The sequence below is a fragment of the Somniosus microcephalus genome, chromosome 1, assembly GCF_052327205.1.
Source record: "Somniosus microcephalus isolate GS21.2 chromosome 1, FLI_Smic_1.0, whole genome shotgun sequence".
In the NCBI taxonomy this organism is placed as follows: Eukaryota; Metazoa; Chordata; class Chondrichthyes; order Squaliformes; family Somniosidae; genus Somniosus; species Somniosus microcephalus.
Window position 1 is genome coordinate 82,971,710 of NC_140987.1, and position 19,846 is coordinate 82,991,555.

At 47.9% G+C, this 19,846-nt stretch overlaps 1 protein-coding gene across 3 annotated transcripts in view; it reads left to right on the forward strand.

The window, feature by feature from the left end:
- rassf6 (Ras association domain family member 6) overlaps positions 1–19,846 on the forward strand; it is a 75,521-nt gene that overhangs the window by 46,783 nt on the left and 8,892 nt on the right. For all 3 annotated transcript variants that reach the window (XM_085983755.1, XM_085983748.1, XM_085983762.1), the window contains 7 exons: positions 2,458–2,597; positions 3,443–3,546; positions 3,720–3,898; positions 9,375–9,476; positions 16,959–17,010; positions 18,173–18,291; positions 18,395–18,492. In XM_085983755.1, coding sequence (XP_085839881.1) covers positions 2,458–2,597; positions 3,443–3,546; positions 3,720–3,898; positions 9,375–9,476; positions 16,959–17,010; positions 18,173–18,291; positions 18,395–18,492 — 794 coding nt within the window. The remainder of the gene's footprint in view (positions 1–2,457; positions 2,598–3,442; positions 3,547–3,719; positions 3,899–9,374; positions 9,477–16,958; positions 17,011–18,172; positions 18,292–18,394; positions 18,493–19,846) is intronic.

Genomic DNA, 19,846 nt, shown 5'->3' on the forward strand with positions numbered 1-19,846 from the left:
TTAGCAAGGGGGGGTGGGGTTAGTAGTTATCTCATCTATGGAGAGAAGCGGGTTAAGGGTTGAGAAATGGCGATGGAGGGATAGGGCTATATTTTGGATTTCAGTTCGTATCTTGTAGAGTGGAGGAAGCATTTATATAGAACTTTCCCTCAAGACGTTAAATCAGTGAGATAGATTCTCTAACTTGGTCTGAGTGAGGAATTGGGCCCAATATCACATTCCATCTTCTGTAAATACAATATTAGGCCTTGAAATTCCGCTGTAGGTCAACAGGTATGAGTGTTTACTGCTTTACTTGGAAATTCCTCTCGCCGTTACTTCACCAGAGATTGTAACCGATTCCCAAAACCCATCTTTTGGACCAAGCTTTCGGCCACCCCTCGCACTCTCTCCTCCATGGCTTGTTCCTTTATCTATCCCTATTTATTTTTCTCCCCCCGCTCTGTGAAGTGCACTGGGACATTCTGTACCAAACAGGCTACATAAATGCAAGTGTTGTTTAAAACAAATGGACTAGTGTTTCCAATAATTTAGCGGAGAGAGGAACTTTGTACCAGTGCATTAAGTATTTGTGTCTAAGGGGTCACTTTATGAATCCAAGCTGCTGATTGGGGATGTCGAGCATCAGATGGGGATGTCGAGCATCAGATGTGCATGTGAGATATTCAGGTCCACGGTGCCCAGAGTTCTGATAGTTGCTTCTGTCAGGCAAAGGTCCCACGTGCCCACAAAATCACCCATGTGTGCCACAGCAGAATAAAAGTATTTCAGTATTAATGATTTATGTAATACTCCAGCTTGCTTTAACTATCAAGTGTCCTTTGCTGTTTTGCCTCATGCTAATTATTTTAATACAGGATTGAGTAAATACACAGAGCCAGAACACAGTCCTGAACTCACTGGACTTTTGGGATAAAGTACAAGTTGTAATCTGGTTACATAGTTTAATTCTGATGTGAAAATGTTCCTTTCACATTCAAGTATTTAATTATTTGCTCTAATATTTTTTGTTACTATTTCAACGATCTCAATGTTCCAGGAAAGATTTTCTGTGTATTAATCTTGTGCGGAGCAGGTTCAAGGGGTCGTATGGCCTACTCCTGCTCCTAATTTTTGTGTGGTTGCAATTTCTATCGAATAAAAAGTAACCCCAGTGTTTCACACAATATAGTAGACGGTGTGCCGATTCTGATCCCGAATTTGTCACAAAATGATAACATTGCTTACAGTTCCCATCATCATTGAGTATATTCAAGACTGAGATCGATAGATTTTTGGCCACTTAGGGATAAGGGGAATAGGGTGGGAAAGTGGAGTTGATGTAAAAGTTCAGCCATGATCTTATTCATTGGCGGAGCAGGCTCGATGGGCCGTATGGCCTACTCCTGCTCTTATTTCTTATGTTCTTATCTGACCTCAGCCATGTCATTGTTGGGTGGTACAGAGTGAAACTAGCCATTTCTCCATGGGAGGGCTTGGGCAGGAAAGCAGAACTCAACCCAGGCCTCTGTAAACATGGGTTACAGAGTGGCATTTGCAGAGGCCTGGCAGTAGATCACCCTCTTGGCCATGGTGAAGATTGCAGCTAAAAAGGAAAGGGAAGAAAGAAATTGTGAAGTAACTCACAAAAAGATCAGTAAACATCCCCTGGTGTTGGTTAGAAGTAATCATGGACCTGGTGCATGCCTTCTGATGTTTGCCATATATTTTTCACGTTACTGAAACTCCTGCCAGCAGCCGTGTCCCTGGGAGCAGTTGCCTCGCCAATGGGAATGATATTAGATTGGCATCAAAATGTCAAAATAAAATACAAGTTAAAGGTAAATAAAATGTGAAAAGGTTAAGAAAATATATGAAAAAGATGAATAAACTTGGTAATGTCAGGAAAAGTCTTGCCACAATCAAGCTGATTAATCACCAATAGTCTCTGACCTTTTAATGGACTTGGCTAAACTCTAAGCACCTAATTTCTTATGTTCTTAATTGGAGGAAATGGTCATAAGTTTACCAGTAACCAATCAGGTGCCTAGGAAGGAACACCAAACTACAAGCTAATCAGCTTGCTGAACATGGCACTCATACACTGTGGAATTTAAAAAAAATGATACCATCATTTTCCCAATGTTCCCTCACCATATCATCAACCAATGCCCAGTCAATAAGACACAAGTAGGTTAGAATGGTCAAATGGCTGGTGTGAACCTGTGGTTTCTGTCTGCTGTCCTTTTTAAACATAATTAAACGATAAGAAATGGTTAAAGCATATTAAGATACAAGTACTTCACAGAGCCTGAATAGCACCCAACTCTGGTGAGATGGTAATGATGCTGAAGTGTGTTGTTTGTAATGTACCTCACTCATGTTATCAGGCCTGTTACAAGGTACTTTTGTTTTCTATGTAACATTGTATGTTGAGGCTTCTCATTTAATTTAAGCATCTCACTATTCCCTTTATAGAATAATGGAAAAATTGTCCTAGAAGGGCTATTAGATATTTCGTGGGGTGTACACCAACCAATAAGATTGCAGATTGATAATGAGAAATCTACACCATCATCAAGAGCCATCCAGTCCCGTGACACTGTGATGAACAAAAGGTAGGCATCCACGGTGAAACTGTGCAGCTACCTCACACTTGCTACATAGTATGTATGTGTACGTGTGTTTATATACAGGCATTATAAGGTAAACGCACCATCCCAGGAGGGTGCCTTGCTCCTTGGGAGTGCAGGGTGGAGAATTGCATTACAATATTGTACTTCTAAATACATCTTATAGATCCTACCCTTTGGGGCGCTAACTTCGCCGGGGCGCTACTTTTAGCTCCCCGAAAATATTAGCACCCCCGCGGCCGAAATTCACCGGTAGCACCCCAAGAGGGAGGCGGGGTGCTACTGGAAATGCCCCGCCTTCCTCTTGGGGCGCTGCGAGTGAATATCGCGGCACGTGTTGACCCAGCGATTGATGAAGGAAATGCAATGTATGTGCAAATCAGAATGGTGTGTGACTTGGAGGTGATGGTATTCCCACAACATTGCTGCTCTTGTCCTTCTTGGTGGTAGAGGCTGCAGGGGAGGGAGGTGCTGCTGAAGTAATCCTGGTGAGTTGCTGCAGCGCAACCTGTAGATAGTACAAAGTTCAGCCACAATACACCAAATGTGGAGGGGGTGGACTATAATCAAGCAAACTGCTCTGTTCTGGATAGTGTTGAGCTTCTTGAGTGTTGTTGCAGTTGCACCATCCAACTGACTGTTCCATCATAGTCCTGACTTGACCTCGTAAATGGTGGAGAAGGTTTGAGGGGTCAGGAGGTGAGACGCTTGTTGCAGAGCTTGGATTAAAACTGTTTCTGAAATGTTTGTCTGCTCTAACCTCATTTCCAGCAATAAGAAGCATTCAATAGGATGAGCCTTTCAGTAAATAAATTAACTTGTGTTTGCAGAGGAATGACACGGTGGGGAGAATTTGATAATTTGTGCAACATTGCTGAACTGGAGGAGGAAGCAGAGCCAGAAGCCAAAGAACAGGAGCCAACCCAACAGCTGGGTAAGGTTCCAGGGGGTTGGGTTAGTGGTTCAATAATTAATGCTTTTGGGGATCTTTGATGGCTTTTGGAGAATACTTTCCCTCGAGTTGTTGGGAAAGATATGAGATGACACTGAATGGTATCCGAGATAAATTTTAATTAGTTATGTTCTTCTCCTCCTCCAACTCTTTAGTCTTCGAAAGCAGTACGTTAAAACCACAACGCAATCGAGAGCCAGAAAGTGGCAACTTAATACGTACCAGGAGTGATGCATCACTGGTGAAGATGAGAATAAAGAACCAAGCAACGGCTGCAGCACAGAAAGCTCAGCGCCATCGGTGTTCCATTAACGGCCACTATTACAACTACAAGGTATGAAGGGAGAATTCAATTCTTTTCTACAGAAATAAAACAAGTGCAACTTGTGCTGTAAAGTCCAGTGTATGCATTACACCTGCTCAACAGAAAAACTGCCCTCAGTACGACCAGCATGCGATATGTTTCATTTTACAGTAAATGTTCTGATAAGAATTAAATGGTTGCAATGTATTAGTGGTTTGAGTTTAATCTTCACTCCAGGACTTAAGCACATAATCTAGTCTGACACTTCAGTGCAATACTGAAGGAGTGCTGCACTATCAGAGGTGCTGCCTATTCAGGTGGATGTAAAATTTCCCATGGTACTATTCAAAGAAAAGCAAAGAGTTCTCCCGGTTTCCTGTTATCCCTCAACCAACACCACCAATAGCAAGTTAACTGGTTATCTTATTTCCTATTTGTGGGAACTTGCTGTGCACAAATTGACTGCTGTGTTTCCCTACATAACAACAGCGACTACACTTCAAAAGTAGCTCATTGGTTGTGAAGCGTTTTGGGACATCCTGAAGATATGCTAAGGGGCCATTTAAATGCAAGTCTTTCTTTACAGTCAGTGGGATATCATCAGAATCAAACCATGGGCCTTAATTATACATACACTGGCCGCAGCTGTTAGAAATCGCGGACTCACTGCCCACAGTTCTCCCGCAATGATGTCAATCGGTGGTAGTGAAGATGGTCACAAAATTCACACATGATTAATTTCACACATCCAAACTAAATGCCACAGAACCTTAGATTAAAAGAAAATACCATGTGATGGAAATTCAGTCCTCACCACTTACACTGTCCCTGTTTATCCCAGACAGCCACCTATAAAAGGCAAACATTAGCCATTTGCCATTGCGTCAATTACAAAGGTGTTGCTCAAACCGTGTTAATTGAACCAGCTATTTTGGGCAGTTCAAACAGCTGTTCGAGTGCAATTACCTGTCATTGGGCTAGAAATTCGGCTCCATGGTGCCTGATTTTTCGGCGCTACGGGTGCTGTTTTGTGTCTCAAATGGCGTCCGCACTTCTGAGCGGACACACTTCTGGTGCGGGCTGTGCCGGAGGCCATTTTGGTGAGGGCGGCAGGGCAGGCGTTAGGAATGTGCACCGAAAGTAGGTAGAGTAGGCAGATCATGACATCAATCAGCGTGCAATGCTGATTTGACGCCAGCGCTGCCATTTTCGTCCTCAACGCTGGAGCTAACACCCTGTCTTAACCTCGCACAGCTGAACATGCGTTCAGCAGCAGCAAGGATCATGTCACCAGTGCTATTTAAAGAGATCATCAACCACCCTCCGGTTAGTTGCTGATTAATTTACACTGGCTCTGTGGAAGTTTGTGGAAGTGTTTGGAGCTTTCCAGAGTTGTTTGAAGTTGGTGAGGTGACAGGGAGTAGTGCTGCAAGTGGAGAAGGCCTTGGTTCTGACTGCAAGGGTTCTGGTCAGACCACTTGCTCCCAGTCATGGGTGCTGTAGTAGCCATCCCCCTTGGCCTGCAGCATGACAGGGAGAGGGAGCAGAGGCAGTGAAGAAGAGGGCAAGCTGCTTGCAGAGGGAGGAGGTGGAAGAGGAGGAGCAGGAGGAAGGGAGGAGGCAGCCAGCACATCCCATCTGTGCGTGATTGCCTCATTCGACTACAGCTCCACGGAACACAACCTCAAATCCCCATTGTACAACAGTCACACACCTTACCATCCCTCTGTTCTGGACCATCACAATGGCCACAATGCTGAAATAAAAGCCACGACAAAAGAAACATTCCAAACCAACTTTTTATATCAATCCATCCAATTTTACATCACAAAGTCAACTAATCATTCTTGTGTATTCCCTTAGTGTCTGTCTTCCATGTGCCTTTGCCTGTCCTAGTGCTCCTGCGAAGTGCTACCCCAGTGGCAGCAGCATAGCTGGTACAAGGCAGCTGACTTTCAGTGGAAGAAATCGTAGAGAGCCTTGAAGGATGACCTTGAGCAACTCTGGGCCCAGAAGGCCCGGTTTTAGACTGCACCACCTCGGCATGGGTGGCAGCAGTTTGGGTTGGCTGGCTGACGGGCAACAGCAAGTGCACTGGCAGAGTAGCAGTGGTGGGAGGACGAATGCTGTCATCCTGAGAGAGGACAGTAGGTTTTTGGAGGTCCTCTTGGCCCCCTGTGGAAACAGGGCCTCTCTCCTCCTGTCCACCTCCTGCACCAAGGCCTCCAGTGCTGCATCCGAGAACCTTGGAGCATGCTTTTTCCTCTGTTGTGCCATCAGTACTACTTCTTCCTGCTCACACTCTGTTCCCCAACCATTAAATTACCTGCTGCAGCCAGAATGCACCTCCCCTTTAAGAGGTGCAGGCTAACTTCAAGAAGTGCAGGCTAGCTTTAATTGGTGCTAGCCTCGCACGAACTTGGGCCCCCTGCTGAGCGTGCAGCCATTCAGCAGCACGTTCAGCACTGGGCTGCACGTCACAATCATGTTAATCAGCAGGCGGCATGAAGTTGGCGTGCAGCCTGCGTTACTTTGAACAGACGTTGGCTGATTCCGCATCGCGATCCCTGCACCCTTTTTTGGGGGCAATCGAATTTCTAGCCCGTAAAGTCCTTTCAGGCAGCCCCAAGTGACACACAAGTGACTAAGCCTGTTGAAACTCATACTGCATTTACAGTACCTGCTGGAGTGGTGAAACTGACCAGACCGCTGCGTACTACAGCCCCGTTCAGCTCTCCATAGCTGAATAAGGGGATAAACTTCCACCTTGCATAGCTTGTTTATAGCCAGGAATATTTTCCACAAATATAATTATGAAATATTAACAATATAGAAGCCCAGAAATCCTCTTCAGATCACCAATAGCAGATTTCAACTGGGAGAGACAGAAGTCTGGACAGAGTAGACAGAGAGAAACTGTTCCCATTGGCAGAAGGGTCGAGAACCAGAGGACAGAGATTTAAGGTGATTGGCAGAAGAACCAAAGGCAACATGAGGAAAAACTTTTTTACTCTGTGAGTGGTTAGGATCTGGAATGCAGTGCCTGAAAGGGTGGTGGAGGCAGATTCAATCGTGGCTTTCAAAAGGGAATTGGATAAGTACCTAAAGGGAAAAAATTTGCAGGGCTACGGGGAAAGGGCGGGGGGGTGGGACTAGCTGAAGTGCTCTTGCAGAGAGCTGGCATGGGCTTGATGGGCTGAATGGCTTTCTTCCATGCTGTAATCATTCTATGATAAGTGGAGAGACTGCCGGCAAAGGTCCACTTCCTGACTTCTACTTCAGAGAATCACCTCTGAGAAAGAGAGAGGGTGTGGCCAACCATCTTCAGCTGCTTCATCAATGACCTTCCCTCCATCATAAGGTCAGAAGTGGGGACGTTCACTGATGACTGCACAGTGTTCAGTTCCATTCACAACTCCTCAGATAATGAAGCAGTTCATGCCTGCATGTAGCAAGACCTGGACTACATTCAGGCTTGGGCTGATAAGTGGCAGGTAACATTCGCGCCACCCAAGTGTGAGGCAATGACTAGCTCTAACAAGCGAGCGTCTAACCACCGCCTCTTGACATTCAACAGCATCATCATCGCCGAATCCCCCACCAGCAATATCCTGGGGTCACCATTGACCAGAAACTTAACTGGACCAGCCACATAAATACTGTGGCAACAAGAGCATGTCAGAGGCTGGATATTCTGCGGCGAGTGTCTCACCCCTTGACTCCCCAAAGCCTTTCCACCATCTACAAGGCACAAGTCAGGAGTGTGATGGAATACTCTCTACTTGTCTGGATAAGTGCAGCTCTAACAACACTCAAGCAGCTCTGCACCATCCAAGACAAAGCACCCCATCCACCACCTTAAACATTCACTCCCTCCACCACCGGCGTACCGTGGCTGCAGTGTGTACCATCTACAAGATGCACTATGGCAACTCGCCAAGGCTTCTTCGGCAGCACTTCCCAAACCCGCGACCTCTGCCACTTAGAAGGACAAGGGCAGCAGCCACTTGGGAACACCAGCACCTCCAAGTTCCCCTCCAAGTCACACACCATCCTGACTTGGAAGTATATCGCCGTTCCTTCATCATCGCTGGGTCAAAATCCTGGAATTCCCTCCCTAACAGCACCGTAGGAGTACCTTCACCAGACAGACTGCAGCGGTTCAAGAAGATGGCTCACCACCACCTTCTCAAGGGCAACTAGGGATGGGCAATAAATGCTGGCCTTGCCAGCGATACCCACATCCCATGAACGAATCAAAAAAAAAGATCTGAACTCAAATCCCAGAGATGATAGTATTTAAACAACAAGATAAGTTTTAATTTCTGAAGTTGTCAAAATTCTGCTTAAAATTGATCTAATCTGATACAAACAGTGGGGGCTGTACCAGTTATGGGACCACACCTCAGGAAGGATATATAGGCCTTGGAGGGGGTGCAATGCAAATTGGGAGTGATGCAGGCGATGGAATCAAACTGAAGGCACTGCAATTTTTCAATTCTTTCCCATGAAAAGAAAAAAGAGAATGGGGAGATTAGACCTCATTTATAAAAGAATTGTGGATCTGGGCTGGAGAGTGTTGCATGGAGCAGTCCCGTCCAATAGGTTTTTAATTCGCTTCACGGACTGCCAAGCCGCCTGTAACTTTTGCGGCTTGGATGAGTCCGTGCACCACATTTACCCAGAATGTGAGAGGTTGCGGCCCCTGTTACACTGTTTGAAGGGGCTGCTCCTTTTGTTTCTGGCTGCACTTCAGTCCCTGATATTTAATCACCCGGTGCGGAGGTGGGGCAGGCATGTCAGAGGACCTCCTCATGGGTCTTCTCCTGGGCCTGGACAATGTGGCCATCCACAGGTCCAGGTTGGACACGGCCTCTCTTCCACAGCTTTGTCCATGGAGGAGGAGCATGCAGTGTCCGTCGATACACTTGAGGCCTTCCATGACCGGTGTGCACTGCAGAGACTGGAGTGTATTGTCGACACTGTAGATAATATCCTTATTTAATTTGATAAATTTCCATTTTTTTATGATTTGGCTGTTTGTTGCTTGTGCCCCTCTAAAATGGCGGCACTTTTGGTAGATTATTTTTATTTGGATTGATGCAATCCAATGTTTCCTTATTGGTCCAATTAAAAGAGGAGAATGAGATTAGCCACCCTGTTTATAAAGGGAATGGGGAGATTAGCCCCCTGCAGAAACCATCTCCCCAAGTGTTTTGATTGAAGTGCTTCATAACATATTCGCAAAATATTATCGTGAGTACTGCAGGTTGTAATTCACAAGATAAAGTGAGAATTTTAACGGACTTCAGGGGGCAGGAGACCAAGCGAGTGTCAAACACGTCCAAGGTAATCAGCCTGAGGCTTGGGCTATTTAACTCATGACAGAACTGCCTAACAACAGATCATGGCATTTTGCTGTTTTATACAACACATAATAAGTAAAGTAACAGCCATGTGTTGTAAAGCTCGTCATCTATAAAAATATGGGCTTTGTGCTTTGCAGACATCCATTTTCACGCCAACCAAAGGCTCTGTGACCAGTGTGAGAATCAACAGCACATTGACAACCCAGGAAGTGATAGCACTACTGCTACAAAAATTTAAGGTACATTTCTTAAAGTTTTAAATGGCTCTGCAGTCTTTCTGACCAGTCCTGAGAGCTAACACCCCTCACTTCCCCACTCCCGACACGCTCATTCCCCCTCATTCCCACTCTGTCACTCATTCCTGCTGTGCCTCTCACTATCCCACTCCCTCGCTTTCCCACTCCCTCGCTTTCCCATTCCCCTCGCTCTCCCACTTCCTCATTCTCCCACTCCCTTGTTATCCTACTCTCACTCGCACAAATAGCTCTCCAATTCTCCCACACTAGCTGCCCCCTCCACTCCATGGACAGTCCATTCCACACGGTCACCCTCATCAGTGTAAAGAGTTAAATCAAAATTGACTGTGCCCCTTCGCTTTGTTAATCCTGAGTCTGTGTCACCCGGTTCAAGAGTTTGTGGCTGTCCCAGGTAGGTTATAGTTGGCAAGCTTTTATTAATGGCTTCTGATGTTCGCTACTGTAGTCTCAGAGGGAATCTCACTCCTGAACCATTGCAAAAGAACAGGGCTGTCAGGAAAGGCTGGGAAGCCCCATGGAGGTGAGTGGTAGTGCAGCTGATTCACTGCCTGTATGGGGTGGAGCAGGATGACTTAGGCCAGTCAGACAGGAAGCAGCCATGGATTTTGTGAGAGGGATAATTTATTTTTTGCATCTCATTATGGTATAGACTGTTCTCTAACAGTGAGTACAGAGAGGCACCTGCCCTTAGACCTTGGCAAAAGCCCTTCTGTATCTCAGCACAAGGAACAACATGAGAGAGCCCTGACCTTACTCGCTCGTTCATTTTCTCTCCATCCTGTACGAAAGAGCTTGACTTATGCTCAGCACCTAGCCTGTCAGCACAGCCGGGCTCAGGAAGTCACTGTGGTGAAGGTTTGAATGTATATCATCCCACAAGGTGCAATATGCCGGAGCATCAAAAGAGCAACTTGCAGTAATATACAGGAAACTTTGGTTTATCCGGAGGTTAACTGTCCGGAATGCTCGAGCCACAGGCAAAAATCAGGAGCCGTTTCGTTAGGTTCGTTTTCTTTTCGTTGCTTTTTTTTCACCAGTCAGGCTCTGCAAGGTCTCGCTGAAGCTGTTGCTAAGCTACAGAGACGCTTGCAAGGTACGGCCGACTGTTTAGAAGCTGCAGGGTTTGTTGCCAGATACGGAGCTCAAAATCGCCGTATGTTTTAACATTAGTGCTGGTTTGTCCGGCAGTTTTGATGGGACGGCAACAGCTCGGTCCCGTCGGTGCTGGATAGCACACAGTTTCCTGTAGCGCCTTTAGAGAAGATCAGCCCTCGCTTTCCAGAGATGGTGGGTCAGGAGGGGGTAGATGGCGATTGCGGGGACGGTCGGCGATTGCGGGGGCGGGGGGGTCTGATCATGGGAGGGGGGTCGGTGATCACAGGGCAGGTGGTCGTGATTGGGGGGGGGTCCAATCGTGGGGCTGGGAGGAGGTCACGCACACATGCAGACACACACACACACAACTGTCCAGATAATAACAGGGAGGCATGAAGGGAGCGGGGGGGTGGGGGGATGTGGGGTGGGGAGATTTTAGTGTCCGGAAATCCGGGTTTCCCATAGGTTCTGTTGAATTTAAAGGCAGGATCTGATTTAAATTTTTCAAATCAGTTTCCCGGCCACAGCCAGCCAGCTTGAGAGGCTGTCGGGCGGGTAGGCAGCCAGGGAGCGGAGCAGAGGTGATTCGGACATCAGAGGTCAGAAGGTGAGTAGAGCATCGGGTCGAACATCGGGGGTTCGATTGCAGCAGGGAAGATGGTTGATCAAGGGGTCAGATTGCAGGGTGGTTTACAGGGTAGCTTGAGGGGCCAGGGAGAAGCACTCCTGCTCCTCCTGGCCCACAAGCAGTGCTGGAAAGGAACTAACATGTTCCATCCAGCCGTTCTCACTTTATTTCAGCTGCCAGGTTTCCTAAGGCCCGGAAAACCAGACTTCCAGCTTTTAAATGCCAAACAGAAGTTAAATTTGAGGCAAGCAGCCTCTTTAAAATATGTAAAGGATGGACCTGCCTCCAGAGAGCAGGTTAGTTGACCACCCCCCAACCCACAAACTTTAAAAACAGAAGTGGGTGGGTTGGGGTCGGGTTTCTGTTTTTGTATTTTTAAACCACCCCACCCTCCACTCCACCCGTCCTGGGGAGTTAAAATTACCCCCCATCATCTTTGTGTTGTATAAAAACACTCATTATGAATTTTACCTCAATTGAGCTTTAAAATTAGACCTCTAGATTTTCTTCAAATAATTTTTTTTAACTTTTGAGTAGAAACTGCCAGTAGCTGAACTATTCCTCATTATAGCAGACTGAATAGTACCAATGCATCCTGAGAAATTAGACACACTGCACAATCTCAGATTGCTGAACTATACTTCAGCTAACAGGGTCACACATCTGGGTAAAACTATCAACTCCAAGCCCAGGCTTTTACTTCAGGCCTTCCAGTAAAGCTTTAAAGAAGGCAGTAAATGAAAATTCAGTCGATAAATTTAACAATGTTATTGTGAATTATATGTTTTTAAAGCCTTATTTTGGTCATTAGAGAGTTAAGTTATTGAGGAAAAAATGTTCACAAGGCATTTTGAGAGAATTGTAAGTACCCATTACCACAATCAGAATCAGAATGGAGATTTTCTATTAGAAATGTGGGATAGGAATTTATAATGGGGAAAATTGACTCAAAGAGTGTGACAGAAATGTGACAACAGAAAGTCATTGTGGTAAACCACTTTATCGTTCACTATCGTTACACTATAGTTATCACTGTTGTATTGTTATCACTGTTCTCACTGTTGTATCACTATACGAGGTCGCCTCTTGTCGCGCTGTTATACCTGGGCTGACCACCTCCGACTCCGCCCATGGCTCCACCTACCTGCCCAGGTATAAAGGTAGTCGACTGGCTGGTATTCCTCCTTGTTGGACCCGATCACCCACGAGGGTGGGCTCTGTTATTTAGTCAATAAAAACCTTTAGTTACGTTCCTAACTCGTCGCTTTTTATTGGACGAATTGATAGGTATATCAATTTTATTGACTAAATTTTAAAGATGTCTACTACTGGCCAGCCAGAAGCCCTCCCAGAAGCACAGCCACAGCAGCTTTCAGACACCGGGCTACGCCAGCCACACCAGCCGGCTTGGCTGCAAGCCCTCAAACCACCGTACCTGGATCTAAACCCACAGGCAGCAAACTCAGCCCTCAACTTCAAACACTGGCTGGACTGCTTCGAATCCTACCTGGAAGAATCCGGCGTCCCTCAGAGATCCAAACTAAGAGTTCTGAACGCCCAAGCGAGCCCGAGAGTATACGCACTCATCCAGGACACAACTACATACGAGGCCGCTATCAACCTACTGAAACAGCAGTACCGGAGCCCGGTAAATTACATGTACACCAGGCACCTCCTAAGATCCCGCCCGCAACAGCCAGGAGAGTCTGTAGCTGAATTTTTACGGGCGCTAAGAGCACTCGGCAGGAACTGTGACTTTAAAGCGGTGACGGCTGTTGAAAATACGGAAGATAATATCCGCGATGCCTTTGTGAAAGGCCTACGGTCCGACTACTCACGGCAAAGACTGCTTGAAGCTAAAGACCTCGACCTGGACAAAGCTGAAGCCCTCGCTCTCTCCCTAGAGGTGGCCCATCAGGACCAGGAGGCGTTTTCCAGGTACTGCTCGCGACCCTGGGACTCGGGCCTGACCCCTACCGCAATACCCTTCGCAGCGCCGCCCCCGGGACCTACCTCAGCGTCGGCGTCCCGGACCCGACCGGGACCGCCACCCCCGGTACCGGCTCCGACATCGGGCACCCGCGATCGGGCCGCCGGCTGCTTCTTTTGCGGCCAGGAGAAGCACCCGAGGTCGCGCTGCCCAGCCAGGAACTCTACCTGCTCAACCTGCAGGAAGAAAGGCCACTTCTCTAAGGCCTGCAGGAGCGGATCTTCAGAGGCCAGCAGTGCCTCATGCGAACTGTGGGGGCGGCCATCTTCTTTCAAGGCAACTGAGGCCAGCATCCCCACACGTGAGTCATGGGGGTGGCCATCTTTGATCAAGACAACCGACCCCAATAGTGCCTCATGTGAGTTATGGGGGCAGCCATCTTCTCTGCCATTTTGTCCTACCTCGTGGGAGACGCCATTTTACCCACCACGCCCGACTGCCACCGGGCCCCCGGACCCGACGACCGCCTCGCCCGCAGACGACAACGACTCGCTTACCTACACACTAGCCTCCGTCACTCTGGATCAAGCCCGCCCACACCACCTGTCCAAGTCGATGATGGACATCAAAGTAAACGGCCACGCCACGACCTGCCTGTTCGACAGCGGAAGCACGGAGAGCTTCATCCACCCAGACACGGTGAGCCACTACTCCCTCCCTGTCCTGCCAACGCGCAACCGAATCTCGATGGCATCGAGGTCCCACGCCACGGACATTAGCGGCTACTGCGTTGTGACCTTGTCGGTTAAGGGTACGGAGTATAAAAATTTTAAACTCCTTGTCCTCCCCCAGCTCTGCGCTGCCGTCCTACTAGGGCTGGACTTCCAATCCCACCTCCAAAGTGTAACCCTAGCATACGGTGGACCCCTCCCCCCACTCACAGTCGACAACCAGCAAATGTTAAACCGCCCACCGCGTAACACCTGCAGCCTATCCACCCTCAAGGTGCCGCCACCTTCCCTGTTCGCTAACCTCACCCCCGACTGCAAACCCGTCGCTACCAAGAGCAGGCGGTACAGCGCTGGGGACAGAGCCTTCATTAGCTCTGAGGTGCGGAGCCTCCTAAAAGAGGGCATTATCGAGGGGAGCAACAGCCCCTGGCGTGCCCAGGTCGTGGTCGTTAAGACCGGCGATAAAAATCGCCTGGTCATCGACTACAGCCAGACCATAAACAGATACACCTAGCTGGACGCATACCCCCTTCCCCGCATATCTGACATGGTCAATCAGATTGCACAATACCGCGTATTCTCGACCATCGACCTTAAGTCGGCCTACCACCAACTCCCTATCCACCCCGCGGACCGCCAGTACACCGCCTTCGAGGCGAATGGGCGCCTATACCACTTCCTTAGGGTCCCCTTCGGTGTCACCAACGGGGTCTCGGTCTTCCAAAGGGAGATGGACCGGATGGTTGACCAGAACGGACTGCAGGCCACATTCCCCTATCTAGATAACGTCACCATCTGCGGCCGCGACCGGCAGGACCATGACGTGAATCTGGAGAAATTCCTCCGTACGGCCCAACGGCTGAACCTCACCTACAATAAGGAGAAATGTGTGTTTAACACCTCGCGCCTTGCCATCCTTGGCTGTGTAGTAGAGAACGGACTCATCGGCCCCGACCCCGAAAGAATGCGCCCCCTCATGGAGCTACCCCTCCCCCACTGCCCTAAGGCACTTAAGAGAACCCTGGGGCTCTTCGCCTACTATGCCCAATGGGTGCCCAATTATGCGGACAAAGCCAGACCCCTCATGAAGTCCACATCCTTCCCCCTCACGGAGGAAGCGTGCGCGGCCTTCTCCCTCATCAAGGGAGACATAGCCAAGGCCACAATGCACGCAGTGGATGAGTCCATCCCCTTCCAAGTGGAGAGCGATGCATCCGACTTCGCCCTAGCCGCTACCCTTAACCAGAAGGGGAGGCCGGTGGCCTTCTTCTCAAGGACCCTACAGGGCCCCGAGATCCGACACTCGTCGGTCGAGAAGGAAGCCCAGGCAATTGTGGAGGTGGTACGGCGCTGGAGGCATTACCTGGCAGGCAAACGATTTACCCTCCTCACCGACCAACGTTCGGTTGCCTTCATGTTTAATAACAAGCTGAGGGGCAAAATCAAGAATGACAAGATCTTGAGGTGGAGAATCGAGCTATCCACCTACGATTATGATATCTTGTACCGGCCAGGTAAGCTGAACGAACCCCCTGATGCTCTTTCACGAATTACATGCGCCAGCGCGCATATTGATAGACTTCAGACCCTCCACAAGGACCTCTGCCACCCCGGGGTCACCAGACTTTACCATTTCATTAAGGCCCGCAACCTGACCTACTCCATCGAGGAGGTCAGGACCATGACCAGGAACTGCCAGACCTGCGCCGAGTGCAAACCGCACTTCTATAGGCCGGACAGAGCAAGCCTGATCAAGGCCACCCGCCCCTTCGAGCGCCTGAGCATCGACTTTAAGGGGCCTCTACCGTCATCTGACCGCAATGTGTACTTCCTCAACATCGTTGATGAGTACTCCCGTTTCCCTTTTGCCTTCCCCTGCCCAGACATGACCAGTACCACGGTCATCAAGTGCCTGAACGACCTCTTCGCCTTGTTCGGGTTCCCGAACTATATACATAGTGACCGGGGCTCCTCCTTCATGAGCGAGGAACTCCGTCAGTTCCTACTAGCGAGAGGTATTGCAGCAAGTAGGACCACCAGCTACAACCCCCGAGGGAACGGCCAGGTGGAAAGAGAGAACGCGACGGTATGGAAGGCCGTCCTCTTAGCCTTAAAGTCTAAGGGCCTCCCAACCTCCCGCTGGCAGGAAGTCCTCCCGATAGCGCTGCACTCCATCCGGTCACTACTTTGCACTGCCGTTAACGCCACCCCCCATGAACGAATGTTTGTTTTCCCCAGGAAGTCGACTACGGGAACCACTCTACCAACCTGGCTGACCTCTCCGGGGCCCGTCTTGCTGCGAAAGCACGTGAGGGCCCATAAAACGGACCCCCTGGTCGAGAGGGTGAACCTCCTGCACGCCAACCCCCAGTACGCCTACGTGGCTTACCCAGACGGGCGGGAGGACACTGTCTCCTTACGAGACCTCGCACCCTCGGGCACACCGGAGACACCACCTTTACCCCCCCCCACCACCCCCCCCAATTCCAGCCCAGGTAGACGGCATGCCGGAACCCCACGAGCCTTCGCCGACCACGCAGACACCAGCATTAACACCGGATAACGCAGCACCGCCACTGCGACGATCGGAGAGGCTTACGAGGCCTCCGGACAGACTGACATACCAGAACTGGTAGTACACTTCACCCCGCCGGACTCAAATCTAAACAAGGGGTGAATGTGGTAAACCACTTTATCGTTCACTATCGTTACACTATAGTTATCACTGTTGTATTGTTATCACTGTTCTCACTGTTGTATCACTATACGAGGTCGCCTCTTGTCGCGCTGTTATACCTGGGCTGACCACCTCCGACTCCGCCCATGGCTCCACCTACCTGCCCAGGTATAAAGGTAGTCGACTGGCTGGTATTCCTCCTTGTTGGACCCGATCACCCACGAGGGTGGGCTCTGTTATTTAGTCAATAAAAACCTTTAGTTACGTTCCTAACTCGTCGCTTTTTATTGGACGAATTGATAGGTATATCAGTCATGTGGCACAGACAGAAAGTGCTTAAAGACATAAGATTTTCAATATATTATAACTTCTTATACTTTGACATATCTTTATTTCGTAACAGATAGAAAATGATCCTAATGATTTTGCATTGTATGTCGTTCACGCAAGTGAAGGTAAGTTACCTGCACAATTTCCCTTTTCTTTTTTGGTTAGTTTTACCTAAGGGTTCTGATACCTGGATAAATAACTATCCCCCTGTGTCTAAGAAGTTTAGGACCAGCCCCACTCTGCATTGCTAGATATCTAGATCTGGTACCACACTGTAATATGAGTGTTAAACATGCCTCAACCCCTTCTACTGAATCAGTTAACTCTCACTCCCTCCCTCCCGCGATGGCCTCTCTCTCCCCACCAAAAGCACCAATCTCTCGCACCCTCCCCCCTCCCGATTACCGGGTTCTGTCCCCAAGGGTCCCGGACTCTGGCTACTTGCTGCTGGTTTTCCCGCCTGGCAGCCGGCCAAATTGACAGGCTGACCGACTGCTGGGCAGGAAAACCAGCGGCAGAAATGGAAGAAAAAAATTATAGGGAGGTCCTAACGTTAAACTCGTCAGGACCTAGGCATCCCCGGGTTTTCCCCGCACTACTGCGCAGCACCACACCCTCTAAGACTCCCCGTAAATATCGGGCCTAGGTCTTACTTTGACATATGCAGTTTGGCCTCTCAGCGTAAAAGCCGCCAGAGTCAGATATGATGAGGTAAACAAAATGTCCCACTACTAACAAGACTGAGCCTGCAAACCCCAACTGACAGGAGTGCTGGTCGGAGAATCGCAGGCTGAGATGCCCTGATGCTCGCTCACCATTTTTTAGCTGGTGCCCCTGTGAGTGTTACGGCTCGCAGGGCAGGAGCATCCAGTCTGCGAACTGGTCCTTTATTTTTCTGCATTTATGTCACTACCATCTTATTAATTGGATCCAAGTCCTGCTGTCAAAAAGAAAGAAAGACTTGCATTTATATAGCGCCTTTAATGACCACCGGACGTCTCAAAGCGCTTTACAGCCAATGAAGTACTTTTGAAGTGGAGTCACTGTTGTAATGTGGGAATGGTACCTGTGTCTCTAATCTTCCCATGGCTTACTTGGCTCACAGTAAAATAAATCATTAGTAGGAATAACCATATTCTATTTGCAGTTGTCAATTTGTGAGAAATAATTTGTTTTAGCCAATTAAATGATATATTTATAATGATAGAGATGATGTCAGAGCATAATCTGGTAATTTGTAGCATCTGTGCTGAATCTCATCGAATCTTAAACCATTTTTTTTTACAGAAAAGAAAAAGCTTAAGGACACAGCATTCCCACTGTGGGAGAGACTGCTTCACGGGCCGTCACGGAAAATTGTGAAAATATTTTTAGTGGACAAAGATGCAGAGGAAATCAGCATTGATGTAAGTAAGATTTTAGAAACAAGCCCCCAAGATTCTCCTCAGCACGTCAGTGATTTCAAAGACCTGTGTTCTAACTCCTGGTTATTATTATTGCTTCTGACAGGTGGCTCAGTATATCAAGTTTGAGCTTCCCATTTTAAAAGCAATTCTCCAGAAACTAAACGAGGAGGAGGAAAAACACATTGGAAATACCCATCTGCGGTAAGATTTTTATTATTAGTCTCTCCTTTTACAAAAATGCAGTTACTCTGTGGTAACGTCACAATATTGTTAGTACCTTCACTGAATTGTTAAACAAGCTTTAAAGAAAAATAGCAAAACACCAGTTATTGTAAACTATTCTGTAGACATATAGGGCGATTTTTGTCTCTCTACAGCCCTGTTTTTTGTTTTTTAAACATAAGTGGGGCAATACAGGGATGAAAATCGGGCAAAGTACAGCTGACTTACTGCCGGAGGTCCGGTTCAGATGGACTGCGATTTACACGGCCAGTGCTCCTGCCGAAAACAGGCAGAAGCCTCGTAAATGAGGTCAAATGTCATTGTCAGAATCCCAGTGCCATTTTGGTGTCAATCAGCAATGTCGCCGCTACTTCCCCAACCCGCCCCTAAACCATGGGCGGTACAGAGCCGAGTGGCCATTCCCAGCACTATTCAAAGGGATCCTCATCTGCTCTGCCAAGGTTTTGAGAGACATTTTTTTGGCAGCTTAAAATGGATTTTAGCAACTTATTCGGTTTTAACGTTCTTGTAGTGGCTGTAGAACTTTCAGGAATCTGGCAATGCACTTTTTAAAATGAACATCTTTCTAGCAATTCAACTCTAGCTAGAGGAAGAGAATAAAGAGGAGCACCAGCAACTGGTGGAAGGTGTAAAGTCTGTGGGTTATATGGTGAATTAATACACAGACTACAAGAGTAACTTTAACAGGACTTTACTATTCGAAGGTCAGGGCGAATCTGCCCAATAAATCCTTACACAGCACTTATATACCAGTGTGGTCACTCCCGGTATTACAGTATACAGCAGCCAAGATAAAGTAGTGCAACACCTAAAATAGTTCTCTTAAAGGTAGAACGGTTACATACACTACAATCCTCCCTTTTTAGCTTACAACATACTTATTCCCCATTAAACATAACATATATCCAACTTCATGTAAAAACAGTTCACAGATGTAGTCTCTGCGGAAACAGTTCACAGATTCAGTCTCTGTGGGAAAACAGTTCACAGATTCAGTCTCGGTGTAGTCGGTTCACGTTGCTGGAGTGACTCATCCAATAGTCCTTCACTGGACTTAACAGCTTGAACTTCCGTCACTTCTGAACCAGCATTGTTGACTTCTAAAAGCTTGAGTACCTTGGGAAGTTTTTCTAATTCCTGTGGTAAACCACTTTTATCGTTCACTATCGTTACACTATAGTTATCACTGTTATATCGTTACTCTATGGTTATCACTGTTCACACTGTTGTATCACTATACGAGGTCGCCTCTTGTCACGCTGCTATACCTGGGCTGACCACTGCTGACTCCGCCCATGACTCCACCTACCTG